The 17,649-nt window shown below is 34.3% G+C and overlaps 3 protein-coding genes across 4 annotated transcripts; all 3 read left to right on the top strand.

Annotated features, from left to right (window-relative positions):
- Positions 1 to 72: 72 nt before the first annotated feature.
- LOC105254164 (diphthine methyl ester synthase) lies at positions 73 to 1,464 on the top strand. Its single transcript, XM_011262676.3, has 5 exons — positions 73 to 120; positions 197 to 335; positions 472 to 648; positions 762 to 1,086; positions 1,226 to 1,464. Exons 2-5 carry the CDS (start codon positions 201 to 203, stop codon positions 1,438 to 1,440), a joined length of 852 nt encoding a protein of 283 aa, XP_011260978.1. The 5' UTR covers positions 73 to 120; positions 197 to 200; the 3' UTR covers positions 1,441 to 1,464.
- Positions 1,465 to 2,760: 1,296 nt separating this feature from the next.
- On the top strand, positions 2,761 to 11,438 carry LOC105254171. The gene is made up of 5 exons (XM_011262688.3): positions 2,761 to 3,641; positions 3,795 to 8,470; positions 8,738 to 8,832; positions 9,846 to 10,147; positions 10,316 to 11,438. Exons 1-5 carry the CDS (start codon positions 2,803 to 2,805, stop codon positions 11,061 to 11,063), a joined length of 6,660 nt encoding a protein of 2,219 aa, XP_011260990.2. The 5' UTR covers positions 2,761 to 2,802; the 3' UTR covers positions 11,064 to 11,438.
- A 568-nt stretch (positions 11,439 to 12,006) lies between these two features.
- On the top strand, positions 12,007 to 16,893 carry LOC105254179 (AT-rich binding protein). Of its 2 annotated transcripts, XM_011262695.3 has the most exons (3): positions 12,007 to 12,311; positions 14,992 to 15,440; positions 16,316 to 16,888. In XM_011262695.3, exon 2 carries the CDS (start codon positions 15,016 to 15,018, stop codon positions 15,373 to 15,375), a length of 360 nt encoding a protein of 119 aa, XP_011260997.2. In that variant the 5' UTR covers positions 12,007 to 12,311; positions 14,992 to 15,015; the 3' UTR covers positions 15,376 to 15,440; positions 16,316 to 16,888. The 2 variants fall into 2 exon arrangements, with proteins under 2 accessions (XP_011260997.2, XP_025268443.1); XM_025412658.1 differs by lacking the exon at positions 12,007 to 12,311 and having other exon boundaries at positions 14,983 to 15,440; positions 16,316 to 16,893.
- Positions 16,894 to 17,649: the final 756 nt, after the last annotated feature.

The following is a 17,649-nucleotide window of genomic DNA, read 5'->3' as shown; positions in this document are numbered from 1 at the left end:
TGGTGTGGATAGTGAGATAAATTTTCTATATTGGCAATGATATTGATAGAGATTTTAGAACAAACTGCTGTTACCACCTTGCTTGAATAGCATAATTGCCACAGGACAAATTTCAGCAAGGTATTTCAAAACTTGGAAGATGCATATTATTTTTTTGCAGCAAAGCAGATGAGCGTAGAGGCTATTTCCGAATAAGAATCATGTTTTATGTGATAGGATTAGGGCTCGGCGATGCGAAAGATATCACTGTCAAAGGACTCGAAATTATCAAGAAATGTGACCGTGTATATTTGGAGTCATATACTTCTATTTTGACAGTACAACAAGAAGCTCTGGTATTATTCTAATCTTTCATATTTTATGAAATAAATATGTTACAATATAATCCGAATATTTTTATATAACGAAATGTTTAACTTCAATTTAACATTAAACATACAATTTTCCATCATACATATGTTAATGTAATAGGAAGAGTTCTACGGACGTTCCCTGATCACAGCTGATCGTGAATTAGTAGAGAGTGGTGCAGATGAGATATTGCCAAGGAATGAAGATGAAGATGTTGCTTTCCTAGTTGTAGGAGATCCTTTTGGCGCTACTACACATACAGATTTAATTTTGCGTGCAAAGGAGAGAAATATAAAGGTGCAGAAAATAGAGAAATAATTATTCTTAAGAAATATTAAGATTATTTTATGATTTGTTAAAGATTTGTTATTTGAGAAAAATTATCTGAAAAACATTGTGTTTTCAATTAGGTAAAAGTCATACACAATTCGTCAATTTTGACTGCAGTTGGTTGTTGTGGTTTGCAATTGTATTCATATGGAGAAACAATTTCAATTCCGTATTGGACTTATACTTGGCAGCCAGACAGTTTTTATGAAAAGATAGCTTCTAACAGACAAAGAGGACTACATACATTATGTCTCTTGGATATTAAAATCAAAGAGCCTACTTTGGAGAGTATCTTGAAAAAAAAGAAGGAATATATGCCTTCAAGATTTATGAGCGTCAATGAAGCAGCTAATCAGTTAATAGCAATACTCGACAATAAGATTCAAGATGGCCACAAAGATTTAGGTGTGTCACCAAATTCTATTGAGAAAATATAATAATCATAACCACAATAGCACATAAATAATTAAGATTTAATTAAAGTGATTGGAGATAATATATTTACACATTATTTTTGAAATAATATTCTTTTTGTTTTTGATAGCATTTACACATCAGAGCTTAACAGTAGGTCTGGCACGGGTAGGCTGTGAGGACCAGCACATTGTTGCTTGTTCTCTGCAAGATATGACTCATGTAGACCTGGGACCACCGTTGCACTGCCTCATTATACCGGCTGAGAAACTACATCCTCTTGAAATCGAATTTCTAACACAATACACTCTTGATAAAAGTCAATTTAAAGAAATGACACAATAAATTTTTTTATTCATATAAAGAAAAAAACCATTTACCTCAGAGAAATACCTAAATGCTTAAAATAATAAATTAAAATAAGTTAATTAAGAAATTATTAAATATAATATAATATATTTATTTTTTAAATGCAAGTAATATCAATATAATTGTATATTTTTAGAAAATATCATCAATAAGATCTTAAGAATTTTAATATTTTTACTAATTTATTTAATTAAAATATACTAATTTTTAAATTCTATTTTTCATTAAAAAATCAAGATTTATATTTTATATATGTCTTCTTTCTCTAAAGATATGTATACATGCCAGCATGCAAATATGCAATATGAATTATAGATTAATACTTATTGTTAGTTATGCTGTTTTATATATTTTGCAAATCTTATTATGGAATCTATAGTAATTTCTATCCTCAGCATTACGTTATATAAAATTTACAAGAGCTGTCGCTGTTTGTATTATTAAATGTTCAGTATTCTCGGCTATATACATACGTAGGGATCGATTATAAGCGAACTTTATTGTTTCGTGAGACCGCCTCATAAAAGATAGAAAAATTGATTTTCGTATATTGTATTTGCATATACCGCATTATTATTCTATTATTTCCTCCGCCGATTCTTTTCCATATTTTAAGTCACATGTATATTATTCTGCGGCGAAGTCACGTGGCCGCGCGTCAGGGCCAACTAATCAATGGATAAGCATCGACCACCGCACCGAACGAGGCTCGTATTGGTGATTCAGTTGTGCCACGGGGGTGCACTAGCTCGGTGGTGGCAACCCTTCTGTTTTATTCTCTCCGAGCAGGTACACTTAATTTCCAGAAAATAAAACACGAAACACAGAACGTAAAAAATAACGATATATATTTATTTGTTATTGTTTTTATATTTTAACAGGTACACACATACCTGTTAATTGTTAAGTATCACGAGCACTGTTGTGTTCTACGTAATAATATTGCACATCATATGCACATATATATATATATATATATATATATATATATATATATATATATATGTATCATTATAATTTTTGCAAAAAAATATGCCTTATATTATATTACTTTATTGAAATTATATAAAAAATTATAAACATTTCATTATTTGTTAAAAAAATCTAAAGAGAGAATTATTGTATTTTCTTATAACAAAGTAAACTCTTTAAAATAATTTTTTAAAATTTCAAATATTTGGAATGCAGATGAAAACGAAGGATCGCACTAACATCGTTCTTGAAGAAAATTATTTCGCAATGCATCAATGCGATAAAAGAAATAATATTGTAAAGCAGTAAAGTATTAAAATTATGTATAAAATATTGAAAATATAATATATATAAGTGGGGAAAAAAATGTTGAGCTCTACTTCGCCTATCGATCGTCCTAGTCTACATCCTGGTACCAGATACCTTATCGCGCCGCGAGTACCTCACGGGCTCGCGTCCGTAGTCGAAGGTCTTACTAGAGAGGTCCTGCGTCATCGTCCCGAGGACATATATATTTTTGCAGCGCATCACTTTGAGAAGTTGCTGAAATTGCGCGAACAGTATTACACTGAAGAATACAGTGGTCGCGAATTCGATCATGACTTTGGTTGCGATTTCAAACTGTGGCCCACCAAAAAGGCTAAGGATATCGGAAGATCTACAAATAGCGATTGGTCCTTGGAGAAAGAGATCGAGATCTTTGAGAGACGTGGAAAAGTGTCTGCTGACGTGGAAGAAAGCACGGATGTTTCTACCGATAGAGAGAATCGAAAAACGTCGAAGCAAACATGCACGAGAAGTCTCTCGACTGCGAAAAGAAGTTCGAAAAAATCAAAGGACAACGAGACAACATCGGACATTCGCGCGACGAGAATCATCTCGCAAATGTCTGTTCTTCCCGGTAAAAATATCCAGACCAAGGATATTAAGCAGGAACTCAGAAGGAACAAATTAAGCGGCGAGAAAGCGAGAGCGACTGACAATACGGAGAAAGGAATTCGAAATGAGAGACGATCTAGAATGAGGATTTCCAAGACGGATAAGGATCCCGAAGAGGATATTGAACGTACTACGACGACGACGAGCTCGAGTAGAACTTCTGCTCGAAGACCCTTGAGAAAAGTTCGACGAATAGAGACTGAATCCGAGACCGAAACCGAAACAATAAGTGGTGAAACAATGGCCAAGACTGGACATGAAAATAGGTAATAGCTTACTATAATTATTAATTAATTGTATAATAATTTATGTAAAATGAAGAGTACACATAAATAAGAATTAAAAAGATTTATTTTTAAGATTAAATTTTTTAGATTTATTTTTAAAGATTAAATCTTTCTTCTTCCTTTATTTGTCAGATCGAGCATTAAGAACAATGGTGCGAACAGCGAAACTATCACTCGGATTGAAAACAGGGAGAAGAGACCGGAAGCGCAGTTCTCCGAACATTCCTCCAAGAGGAAAGTGTCGTCGAGAGCGCTCAGTATGGATCGTATCCGGGCCTATGTATTACGCAAATTCGCGAGTTCTGCGAGTCTGGAAGTATTGCGGTCGCCTACGTATGTGGAACAGGTGCAGGAGGTGATCGATCGTGCGGCGCCAATCATTAAGGAGAAGTTGGAGGAGGTCAGGGGATCCCGGGGAAAGCGTTCGAGATCAGTTGATCTCGCCTGGAACAAGGAATTCTTTCGTCAGCGCAGTCGAGATGGAAAGAAATGTCGCGATTATGAAAAAGAAGAGGAAAGCAAAGGAAAAACTGGAAACGAATTGTCGGAACGTAAAGTCGATACCAAGGAAGAAACGGAAAACCATCTCGAGAAAGACGAAATGATTTCGAATGTGGAAACGGAGGAAAAGAAATCGAGGAGGCGCAGTGGAGGATCGGGCAAAAAAGCGAGAAAACGCGAAAATGGTGGTGATGTCGGAGTCGTCGATCAAATTAATGACAAGCACAGTGATAAATTGGAGTATGAGTTCGGTGCAACACATGATACGTTGGAAGCGAAACTGACGGCTACACAAAACATTTTGGAAGATATCTCAAAGTCCACATATGACTTAGGCGGTGGTCGCAAGAATGATTCTGCGGGAGGTGAGCTGACGGAATCAGAGATCTCTGATCACGCAAACGTCGTATCCCTGCCAATCGTAAGACCACCATCTTCTAGAAACTCCAGGAGCGCCACTAAGAACGGTTCGGATAGTCTGATTCTGCCACCTATTTCTCCGGAAGCTCCCAAGTCGACGAAGAAGAAAGATGAGCTATCCTTGCCGGTTCTGCCGGTGGCAACTAATGGCAACCATTCTAGAAAATCACAGGATGCTGAGGAAGCCTCAACAATGCATGACATTACGAATGACATAGAAGATATAGCGATCCTTCCAGAAGATCAGGAAGAAGTGATTGTAGATACAAAAGAGGACCTCGATACTGATTTAATATCGAGCACAGTCTCGGACATTTTTGATGCGGAAAAACATGAAAAAGATAAAGATACGGATGATGTTCTTCTAGAAAATATTCCAGAACAATTTATTGAGAAATGCGAAAGTCTTGAGGAATATGAGGAATTGGAAAGAAAGAAGATGGAAGAAATCTTCAAAGACAGTTTAAACGTCACGCCGGAAGTGGTAGATATGCCACCAAGACCGGATTCGCTGGAACCCGATGAGGAAAAGAAACTTCAAAACGACGATGTGGATCTTGCGCGAGTTAACACATTCGACGAACTGAAGGACAAGTTGATCGAGATCGAGATGGCAGAACGAAATATCGAGATGGCATTGGCTGGCCAACAACTCGTGATGCATGACTCTGGCGAAGAAACGAGCCAAGCGGAAAAGTCGATGATTGACGGGAAGATAAATGACGTAGGAAAGTTGGCTGATGAGATGGAAGAAACTGTGAGTGAGATAGAAAAGTCGACGGATGCGGAAAAAATATCAACGAATAAAGACGACGAAGAAAAAAAAAGAAATGATGAAGAGGGAAAAAATACAAATGAAATAGAAAAAGTTAAAGATGTAATAGAAATATCGATGAATGAGAAGGAAAACTTATTAAATATAACAGAAAAATCGGAGGATGAAGTAAAAGAGGAAATAGAGAGATCATCGAATGAAATGAAAAATACGACAAATGAAGCAGAAACTTCAGTAAACAAAATTGAAAAATCGTCAAACAAATTGAATGAAACAGAAATATTAACAAATGAAGTGGAAGTGACAAATCAAGAGGAAATATTAACAAAAGCAGCAGAAGAGGTAATCAAAGTATCTGAAGACGAAAAATCAACGAATGAAAATGAAAGATCGATAAACGAAAAGTCACCAACTGATGTGGAAAAATTAACAGTTAAAATTCAAACTGAAGATGCACAGTCTATAAATCTAAAATCACAAAACAATGATGATCAGAGTCAAGCAGCTGTTTGTGAAACAGACGATGATAATGTAACAACGTCTAACAATAAAGCTGATAATACGGTAAATGAATTTTCCAAGACTGTAGCTTGCGAAAGTGCTGCGAACGAAAGAGAAATCTCAGCAACAGATCTTCCAGATGAAAATACTGCGAAAGCGACGAAAGCGCGGAAAAAACGCGAAATCGATTCTTGTCCAACAACGTCACTCTCTTTAGAACTTCCGTTTTCATACGTTCTGAGCGAGGGTTCTCCTTGTGAGATACCTGATTCCGTGACAACCGTGATTATTCCGGATAGACACTATTCATCTCCTGCGACTCTAGAGGATGAGAATTATCAGTTTGAATCGACGAATGAAAAAGAATCATTTAATACCAATTCTAATATCGCTGAAAAGAGTGAAACACAGGAAAATAAAAATGGCATGGAAATTTTCGGCGAATATATCCAACCGGAAGTCGATATTTTGCCTGATATTGATTTCGTGCATAATATGAGAGGAGTAAAGTCGAGTCAGATAATAATCGCTCATCAGGACTTGGACAAGATCAAGGAAGAGGGTGAAGAAGAAGAGACGAAAGACGTTGAAAAAGAAGAGATAGAGACTCCTCGAGAGCAAAAAGATGATACACAACCAATCATACATGAAGAAGAGACGAAACCTGTGATTTTGGAAGGCATCGTGGAACACGAGGAGAATGAAGAAACTAGCATGAAAATGACTTCTGAATCCAAGGATGCTGAGGAAATTTCCTGCAAAATTTCCAAATATGATTCTTCGCTCGATATCGTGGAATTAATGGCAGATACTGGCTTGATAGATGAAGAAAACATGAATCTTGTGGTAGAATCCCGGGACACGATGGAGAATTCATCGGAAGAGAACGGAAGCACGCAGGATACCCACACAATCACATCAAGCGACGTGAAAGAAAGTACCGTGAGCAATCAATCGATCGAGAGTCCGAGTCTGGACAGGCCAATAGTGCCAGAGTTGAACCTGGATTCTCTTCAAGATAATACGGTATCGTCCTTTAAAATGACGGCGAACGGAACAGTAACGAAAGAGAACAATGACAGTCCTAGGGAAAGCGACACCACGACGTCCTTGATCGAGCCATTGATTTCGGACGAGAGATTAATGAACCAGCCGACTTTAGCTGATCGCGAAGAAGATATTGCTGCCGAAGAGCTCATGGAAAGTTTAAGATCGGAAGTTCCGGAGGCCGATCAATTATATCAAGCGGAACATGCAGAATATGAGTGGCTAGAGAAGGATTCATCATCTCTGGAAACCAATTTAGAGGACGAAGTGAAATCTCAAGAAAACAGTATTGGTTTAAAGGCTTTACCGGAAGATGTTGTTGTAGTTGGCCCACTTTTACGAGATGAGGAGATGGAAAAAGAAATAGACAATGAGGAAGAGATTGCGAGAGAATTGATAGGCTCGCTAGAAGAAGATATGCAACTTTACGGTAAAGCGTTGGAAGAAAAATCTAAAGAGAACGAAGAATCTGAGAAGAGCAGTTTAAATATGAATGACAAACCTAATCAATCTTTGTTGGAATCTGTTGATGAACAGGAAAAAGGAGAACATGAAATTTCTTCAGAGGAAATTCAAACATTAGATAAAATTACAAGGACTGAAACAATTAATGAATTATCTAGCCAAATGGAAGATATCAAACAAGATAGCGAAGATAAGAATATTGTATTAGGAGACAATGAAACTGAAGAACTTAAACTGCAAGTGGAAGAAAAAGATGGTATAGAAATTACGCATGTTGCACCTTTAGCACAATTTGAGCAGGAATTACTAGAACTCAATGATACACAAATAATAAAAACAGATGAAGAAAAGATTACAGTCGAAAATAAGCTTGACACTGATACAGTTTCAACCGATAATCAGGAAAATCTTGAAAATAGTCAAACAAATATTGAGGAAGTTGTAGAGAGCCAAAGTAACGAAAATATTAATCAAATTGAAGAATTGCATGAACAAGAGAAAAATGAAGAAGTGCAAGATAGGGAAGAATATGAGCCAGAAAAATTAGAAGTTGAGGAAAAAGAAGAACAAGAAAAGTTAGAAATAGATGAAGAATGCCAGCAAGAACAATCGGAGAAATGCACGCAAGAAGATTTAAAAATCGAAGAAACAGATAATCACGAAAATTTACAATTAGAAGAAAATATTGTCGATATAAAAACAATACCTTTGGAAGCAACAGAGTCAAGAAAAGGCTCAATAAACGAATCGACGAATAATAACGATGAAGGAGAGACTGAGCCAATTATTTGTGATGAATTGATCATTGATGATGAGACAGAAAAAGAAACGAAAAATAATGAGATCGAAAAATCTGAAGATCTTTCAGCAAAGATACAGAATATTCACGAGCCAATATCGGAACAATCGACGAAAGATCATTTTCATGGAGGATATTGGATTACGGAAACGAAATCATCAACTGTGGAAACAGTAATTGGAACTTCTATTTCTAACGAAGAAATGGAGCCTGATGCTAATGTGCCAGAAATTATCCAAGACGAATCGCTTATTCAGAAAGAAGATGATTTTCATTCGGCAGTTGTAAAAATCCAAGCTTGTAAGTAATGTAATTTTAATTAAATTATGTTATAAATTGATATTTTAATTATATTGCGTTTGCATACATACAGTGTAAACAATTGATTGTTAATTTTCTTATCTTTTGATATATTCAAGTCACATAGTAAAATTTAAAAAAGACAAGTTCGAGGATTATTAATTCTATCGAAACTGAAAGATAGAATAATATTATTTTGAGATAATTACGATAAGTTTAATTTTTTTAAAGAAATGATAAAAGAATAAGTAATAAAATTTTGTGAAGGTTTACGAGGATTTTTAATGCGTCGTCGCATGAAAGAAGATGCAAGCTCAAAATCTGTTTCGAACAATATTTCTTCAGCACAGAAAATAGATATAGTAAGTATAATAATTATATATATAATAAATTAAAAAATATATAAATTTTTATTTACCTATTTTTTCCTATTTACGTATTTTTTTTAAATAAACAAATTTAATTTTTAATAAAATCTTAAATTTCACTTTAAATTTATTATTAATTTTCTTAAATTTAAATAAATATAATAATATAATAATTTGTATTATATATATATATATATATATATATATATATATATAATATCGATTATCTATTATAATATCGATTTAATGACTTTTTTAAGACTGGATAATAATAAAAACCATTGCTGAACGCAACTGCAAACTTTATATAAAAATTATATAATTGAGAAGAGAAGGATTATTTTAAATTATATAATAAATAACCTTTAATAAGGCCTTCTCAAAAATATTTATATATATTATAACCTTTAATAAGGCCTTCTCAAATATTTATATATATATACTGTAATTTTGCATGCAGTTATTTAATATGTTGAAACTAAGCCTCGAATTTGAATCTATTGATTTTCCTTCGTTTTGTAAAGTCGAATAGCTGAACGTAATATTTTGTACACCACGCCCGCCGGAAATATATTACGTAAAAGAGGAAGTAGCAGGTCACTGCTAAACGTCAGCAGTTTTCGTGATTGCAACAGGCGGTTTGGCATTTGGCAGTAATAAACTTGGCAAATGCATCTCGAGAGCGCTGGTCCCTTAAAATAATTGTTTCTTAGATTCGAATTGACGTCCACGACTTTACAAATATTATTTCTGTTAGATTTCCTTCAATTTTGTATTTTAAAATAAAATTTAAAATTATGTTAATTAAATATTTATTAAATGTTTCCCTTAATAAGAGTAATTATGTATTTAAATATAATTATTTAAGTATAATTAAGTGTAATTATTAAAGTATAATTATGGCTAGGGACAGTATTTCTCTTTCTGGAAAGAATATGTCTTTCATTTCTTAATATTAAAAAAAGATAACGATATAATCAATAATTCAATAGATTATTAATTTTTAGGATGACCATTTAACGGTACCACATTCTTCAAGTTCGCGAGAAGTCAAAACTGGAAGGCAACGTCTTCGACGAGAGGAAGCTCTACGAAATACCACTCTCTCGTTGGAGAACGCTTTCGCTACAGGTAGACTTCAACATACCGGCGAATTTCACGATTCTGTGCCGTTGGCTCTTTTCGATCCAATTTATCGTAAGGATAATTTAACCACGGACGAATTTTTGAATAAAGTGATTGAGGAGGATGCAGAACAAACTAATCAATCTGATATTGCAAAATCTAATGTCGACGAGAACAATTCCGTGTAAGTAATTATTATAAAAGAAATTAAGAATGCTTTAAATATTATCCTCTTCCTAATAACTTGTATTAAAATATATCATAAAATAGATAGTGTCGTGAACGTATAAATTTTATTTTATAAATATCTTTTACTATATATTAAATATAATTATGTTGTTATTTTGTACAGTCACGATGATAAACACGGAGGAAGTTTTCAAAAAGGCAACATATTTACCGATCATTCGACTATTCCAATCGTGATGCATCTTCTAGCGGATGCATCTCGCAATTGCCACTTTACAGTCAGTCAGAATTCCCGTCCTGATTTTAATACAAATGCTGGAGGAGCGAAACCTGCGGAACCGACATTAGCGGATATCCTAATGTTAGGCTACCCAAGAGATGATGAGAATCGATATTTGAATTTCATAACCAGTGTCGAGGATCTCGGCTGTAACATGGATTCTTTATCTCTAAACAACACAATAAAGTGCTCGAAAAATACCGACGATGCTCATCCTTCGACAACTTCCGGCGAAGGTAGCATCAGGGAACCTCTAGCTCTTCCGGGCATTCCTCAGGGTGTCGTGATTGAGGAAGTAACTAGTCTGGAAACTGAACTTGTCCCATCGGAGTCCGCGTCAAAACCGTCGATCACGTCGAAAACCTCGTTAGATACAAATAGCTCGGTGCCATCGGAGGAATGTACCCTCGAGGACGAAAAGAATGATTTAGGAACATCGCCAAGGATCGTGGATGCAATGGAAGACCGGAAACATATAGACGGAGAGACCGAAAAACAAAAGTCTGATTGCAAGCACCTTGAGGGCATCTCAGAAGACGATTCGCATAGCGAAGATGCGAAAAAAGAATCTAGCGAAGTCTCTTGCGACAATCATGAGCGCGTGGAAGAAGAGAAGAATGAAAAAACGTGAATTATAAATTTATGAAAATATATGGAGTGAATCGAAGCACGGCACGATTAGTTCCTTCAATTAAGATCGTCGCTTGTGTGTGAGATAATAATTATCAATGTACTTTCACTTTGCATGCATTATTTTAGGATAATTTTGCAAGGAAACATTATTCTTAACTTCTACGATTTAGAGTTTTTAATTTTTAATTCGATTATATAGGAATAATAGAGAATAATAGAGGATGAATAGAGACTATCTCTCAGGAATAATTTTAAAATGTACGTTACTAATACACATAAATGCAACGAGTTTTGGATTTGCAATTGTACTACACAATACAAGCGAGCGATCTCTTCCCGCTACATATAGTTTGGAAATATATATCTTTATAAATGCTGCATAAAGCAGTAATAAATTATATGATAAATTATATTGATTTATTTTTATTTTAGAATCTATATCATTTTAGCATCTATATCTCACGTATAAAAAATATTTAATAATTTCAATCAATATCACACAACTACAAGAGATAACCGTAAGTTAAAAAGCATTATACTCAGTGATAAGATATTCCCGATGTTTACATTGCATGATTATAATACTGTTTATGCATCACAATAGTACTATGAATTAATCGCAAATTGCGAGGATAAAAAAAATGTAATCTCTTAGTCATTTCTGAATATTATATTATATTGCTATCAATTTTAGTTATTGGTTCTCTGAGAAATGCAACATAGAGACGAAGTTTCATCATTAAGGTCATCTTCCAGACATGGCGATCATTAATTGTGTCCATAATAATAAAAAAAAGCTCTGAATCTCGAGCCTGCAATGTTTTGCATTTCGATCACACGGAATGCAAACGGACCTCGGGTACACGGACCTTGATACATATTTTTAGTGCCCGCCGTGATAGAGAGAGAAACGAGAGGAACGAGAAATCAGTATCGTGATCGTCGCGAGCATTCAGTGAGCGGGGATCCAAGGTAAGAGAACGACGTCGCAGTGACGTCATTGGGCGTCGCGACGACAGCATCGGCATCGGCATCGTCGTCGTCGTCGTCGTCGCCATCGCCGCGGTCACTCGCGCGTAGACATCACCGCGACCTGTCGCCGCTCTCTCTGTCGTCGTGTATATTGTTCGCTTCCGTGTGTAAACGATATTGCCACTTCGGGAGAATCAGTCGCGCTTGCCGATAGTTGTCAGTGATTGCTCTGCAGCTTTGTCACGTCCGGTATTTGATACGTCCGGTATCTGAGGTAAGCAAGGTCAGCAAAAGCGCGAACGCGAGTCGCAAATTGTGAGACAGGTAGCAGCATTTCAAAAAATTTATTAGAGGATCTAAATTGCACATTAATTTTTACATATAACATTTTTTCTATAATAAATTATTTAATAATATATTTTATATATTACTAATATTTAATAACATATTTTATATATATATATTTTTTTTTCTTATATTGTTATATTTTTATTTAGGTTGCTATGAAATAGAATAAAATAAAATAAACGATGTGGCTTTCCGTTGAATTTCTTTTTTTTGCACTATCTCACAAAAGAATTTTGATAATTCAAACTAGTTAAAATTAATTTCTCTTCAGACATGTCTTTAATTTAATAATGGATATCCGTATCAATTCATTGTATTGCATTTTGCAAATTTTTGTTGCTGCTGATATTATTGTATAGTGCAGTAATTTTCCTCCCTATTCTTTTTGTATACTTTTATAAAATTATAAAACCTATATAAAACTGAGATATTATCTTTTCATAAAACTTATGCGGATTAAAATGACATCCTCGTATAATAAGCGAACAACATATACATTTATGCTCCAGCTTAAAAAAGTGAAATTATTAGTCTTTTAATTTTATAATTACATATCATGATGTAATAGAATTTAAAAAACAAAGCAGTGTGTGAGAATTAACTGTGATATGATTTGCATGATATATTTGTGCTAAATATATGATGGTTAAAGGAAAATAAGACGTGACGCGAATATGCGCGAGATTCACGGGCGGGATCGTTATCGATGTACGGACTGGCCGATTGAACGACGTATATCGTTCGAACGAGTATATTTTCGTAATGATGAGCATGAGGGAAGCGTTATACGCGAATATGCCCGAGATCAAACGGCGGACGCAAACAAATTGGAATGCTCTCGGTTGCGCGCGCGTGCGTCCGCGGACTTTCGTCGACACTCTCGCGACCATCAATCATCAATCAACGTATATTGGCCTCAGGACGACGAATTTACTGTGACGCGCGCGTCAACCGCACTCACGAGACCGAAATTGATGCTGTGCCCGGGTGATGATATTACGGACACTTTGCGAGGTCCCCCTTTAATACAGATTTTTTTGCTCGCTGAGATTAATCAAATCGCAAGTAGACGAATATAAATATCTAAATTTATTTTTGTAAATGGTGTGTTAAAGTTTCGTAAATTAAATTATTTATTTTATACTTTTGACAGAATATAAAACAAATAATTGAGGGAAAATGAAGTTAACATGAAAGTTGTGATGAAAACATGCTTCGATGTTTGATGCATAAAGTTTCATATATGTAATTGTTGCGAAGATCTTTTAGTTCGAAATATTCCACATGTAATTTTTTACTTTCTCCAAACTATAAAGAGAGTAAACGATATAAAATTTTTTTAAATATATAAATTAAGTGGAAATTGTCTCTCGAAAAATAGGAATGATTCTATTCGAGACGCAATATAATAAAAGTTTGAATTGCATATTTTTTAATTTTATTTATAAGATAAATAATTAGTTAGCGTTCATTTCTAGCTATCATTTAAGTACAAAAGCCATGCCACGATTATCAACAAGGTCTATGCTCATTCTCTGCCAAGTTTACACGAAATTAACCATTCTCTCTCGAACGCGCTGAATAAGATGTAACGCGATCGACGACGTGGAAAATGAGAGCTTTCGCAGCGGGGTATCATCACAGAACGCATGCGCGATAAATCCATCCTAGGTTCGAGATGGACAAGCACGATCGCCGAGACTCTTTGTCATGCATCCGTTACACGTCAGTTTCCTATTTCGCTTCTAGACAAGAGGACGCGCGATAGAGATCATAGTGAGATCGGAAGTGAGCGAGAGTGCTGGATCGGAAGAACAATCGTTCTCATCTTTGAATCTTTTCCTGTGAAAAATTGCATTTTAACATTAATCCTGAAGAATCAAAAAGATAGGATTTACTTCGTTTGTTCTCTTTAATCAATACTTATGGATCATTGTGAAGATCGTTCAATCGGTCTGCGCTACTGAAAGATTCTGCTTTCTGCGATTGCTTCGCTATTTTTTACATTTAATCATAGTAGTGCGATTTTTCAAATCAATTCCTAAAACGAAATATTGAGGTGATTTCCTTCTTGAAGAATTTTCAGAAAGGAAGAAGCTGCTCTTTCTTTCACTTTGGCATCGATATTTATAGATGATTGGAAGTATCCTAAAGTTTGTCCTACTTCCGCTGGTGGAATTATAAATAATCGAGGGAATATTCCGCTCTCACGATTACCCAAGTTTGCCTTTTAAAATAAACTTTGAAGAATAATCTAGGAAATCTTCATCTCTTTTAAACTCTCTTGATTCATTTTGAATCAATTTCGATCGATTTCCGATTAATAGAAAAAATCCTGAATTTAGCTTGTTTTCTAAGAAGCGATCTCACAGGCAATCAAGAATAATTTTAAATTATTTCTGTTCTTGAGATCGATTTTTGTAAGCCAAAGATACGTACGTGCTCTCCGAAAACAATATTTATAAGTAATTTCAACAAACATCTCGACGTTTCTTCGGAATCAGTCCTCATGGAATGATTTAAGAAATTTGGATCGACGGATTTTAGCGGTCGAAAGACACGGAGCTTTTTCGCGTGATCGTCTTAAAACTCCGTTCATGTCGCAGACTCCTAAGGAGGAGGCCGATGAGATGAAGGCCAATACGGCAGCGACGAAGATCCAGGCCAATTTTCGCGGATATCGTGTGCGCAAGCAGTTGAAGGAATCTACGCAACGTCGTCGTCAGAGTCAGCAGCAACAGCATCAGGAGTCGCAGCATCAGCAGCAGAATCAACAACAGCAGGAGCATCCGAAGTCGAAGGACCATCTTTTCAAGAGACAGGACACTCGGGAGGCACTTGAGGAGAAATCAGCGACCAAGATCCAGGCGGGTATCCGCGGTTTCCTGGTACGGAAGAGACAACAAGCTGTTCAGGCTGCGGCGACGAGGATCCAGGCCGGCTTCCGTGGCTTCAAGACGCGGAAGTTGCTGAAACAGAACGGCCAATAGGCTGTACTTTTTGATCTTTTCCCGTTGGATGAAGGATAATATAGGCCGTCGATGTTATATTAAAGGTGCTTCTTATTTATGATTGCGCTGATATAAATTTATGGCTGTTTGATACATGTGTTTGTTGAGAGATTGAGCAAAAGACGTAAGAATTCTTTAATTTAACTTTTTTCTTTTCTTATGTTTTGATATATATATAATTGCATAACTAATTATTAAAAATTATACATTTTTATCATAAATATAAAAGGTTTAATTCTTTTAGTTCATATTGATATTAATTACTTCCACGTATCTATTACCTAATTTTTGTTCGACTAAAAATACTTTGTTTTGTAGCATGGCTTGTGTGAGTAAATATTTAAAACACAAATAATAGAATAATAAAAAGTCAACAAACAAATTTATCAAAAAAATGTTTTCAGAAATGATAAATTTTTCTATTAAAGAATTTTCAAGTTTATTAAACTTGCTCTTTGTTTGAAAGTAATTATAATGAAATATAATAGAGATTTATCAGGAGAGATAATAGAGTTGTGTATCACATAATGAACATTATCTAATATTTTCTTTTATTCAGACATTGCATGATCGACATAGCAATTGTTTGATTAAATATAACGAGAATTACCTATAAAATAAAAAAATATTGTTTTCTAGATTCTATTTTTGAAGCGTAATAGCTCGCGATGATCGCGACAAATGCGTGCTAATATTAATCAGCACTCATTAACTGCAGAAGGAAAATGTAAACAGCTGCAACATGTGTGCATCTGCGACATCTCATTGGATGTGGCTTTTACAAACGCGGTTTATATATAACACCGAGCGCGCCTCGAGCCCTTGACCCTTAAATTCTTAGCATCGAATTCTCTGGCATGCGTTCTCTTCGATTATCTCAATATACTTTTTCTCATACCATCTATTATTTATTTTTCAGTAATATGTGGATTCGTTCGTGTACTCGGAGGAGATCTGAGAATTGGATTGGAAGCGTCGAAGAAACAACTTTTAATTGAATCAATTGATCTTCACGATGCTTGACATATGTATATTTTTGGAACACTGTGTATTTTTGGACTCAAGCTTCGTGAAATTTATCGAATACGTCTCCAGAATTAATGAATGATAACTAATGACACATTGTTTCATAACAACCTTTGTATTTTGTCATTATTTTTACTTTGTTCGATCTTTCCTACTCTGAATTTCGTATAAAGATGACGATAAACGATGACGATAAGGACAAAAGCAATAATAAAAAACATTGTTTTACGAAAGCAAGCAATGTGCATATATATATGCGATAGAAGTTAGTTAAATGATTATATGAACTTGTTGAAATATTTTTTTCTTGTTATTTCATGTCAATTTTATTGCGATATAATTAAGGTAATAGCTTATTATGATAATTTGAATAATGCAGGCTAAAAATATTTCTATATTGTAATTTCGTATCTATGTGGATCTTGTCGATAAACCATATATATATTTGTATAATGAATAGTGTATAGCTGTATATATACTTCTTGTTATATTTCATAATTTTGCTTTGATTTTATGGATAATAAATCTTTAATCTTTATAATAATTATTTTTTATGCTTCTAATACATTAATATTTTGGACACTGTCTATTAATATTTTGGACACTGAGAAAGGATAATTGAAATTCATTTAATACTGAATATGTTGTATTCATTGCATATACAATTGCTATTTTTTTAACTGATGAACAACCAAACAAAATCATTATATGCATATGTATCATGTTAACATGTATTAAAATTAAAAAAAAGAAAAACATGAAAGCTGTTATCCGATGAGAAAGCAACAGCTTGCTAATATTTCTGGATGGCAGCACTTGATTATGAAAAAAGGCTTTCATCGAAATACACGATACAATTTTCAATTTTAATATCAGTGACAAGTTTTTCTCTAAAAAAAAATCGATGCATTTAATAAATATATTTAAAGAATATGTATAAATAAAAAAAATATACATATATAAATTAACATATAAATATACATATATAAATTAAAATCTAGGAAACATGAAAACTTGATGCACTCATCATTGTCGTAGACATAAAAGCTATTTTCATTTATCATTGTAAACAAATCATTTTATTTCATCATGAAGAAATATTTTATTTTATCTGTTATTGTACTGTCATTCCGCTTAAGAGCACATAAATAAAGTTATTTGAGTGAGGAGAGGTAAGAAGGTAAATCAATATCAATAATGCACATATGCAGCCAATTTTATTTTGTT

Source organism: Camponotus floridanus, unplaced genomic scaffold (assembly GCF_003227725.1).
Source record: "Camponotus floridanus strain SB8 unplaced genomic scaffold, Cflo_v7.5 scaffold54, whole genome shotgun sequence".
Classification (NCBI taxonomy): Eukaryota; Metazoa; Arthropoda; class Insecta; order Hymenoptera; family Formicidae; genus Camponotus; species Camponotus floridanus.
This window is presented reverse-complemented; position numbering and strand designations above follow the sequence as displayed.

What these genes read in the sequence shown, in the direction of transcription:
- LOC105254164 (XM_011262676.3), top strand. Translation starts at nt 201, where the DNA reads ATGTTTTATGTGATAGGATTAGGGCTCGGCGATGCGAAAGATATCACT. An exon ending in CAAAGGAGAGAAATATAAAG is followed by an intron (nt 649 to 761) that starts GTGCAGAAAATA and finishes GTTTTCAATTAG; the next exon opens with GTAAAAGTCATACACAATTC. An exon ending in AGATGGCCACAAAGATTTAG is followed by an intron (nt 1,087 to 1,225) that starts GTGTGTCACCAA and finishes TGTTTTTGATAG; the next exon opens with CATTTACACATCAGAGCTTA.
- LOC105254171 (XM_011262688.3), top strand. Translation starts at nt 2,803, where the DNA reads ATGTTGAGCTCTACTTCGCCTATCGATCGTCCTAGTCTACATCCTGGT. An exon ending in AAGACTGGACATGAAAATAG is followed by an intron (nt 3,642 to 3,794) that starts GTAATAGCTTAC and finishes TTTATTTGTCAG; the next exon opens with ATCGAGCATTAAGAACAATG. An exon ending in AGTTGTAAAAATCCAAGCTT is followed by an intron (nt 8,471 to 8,737) that starts GTAAGTAATGTA and finishes AATTTTGTGAAG; the next exon opens with GTTTACGAGGATTTTTAATG.
- LOC105254179 (XM_025412658.1), top strand. Translation starts at nt 14,983, where the DNA reads ATGTCGCAGACTCCTAAGGAGGAGGCCGATGAGATGAAGGCCAATACG.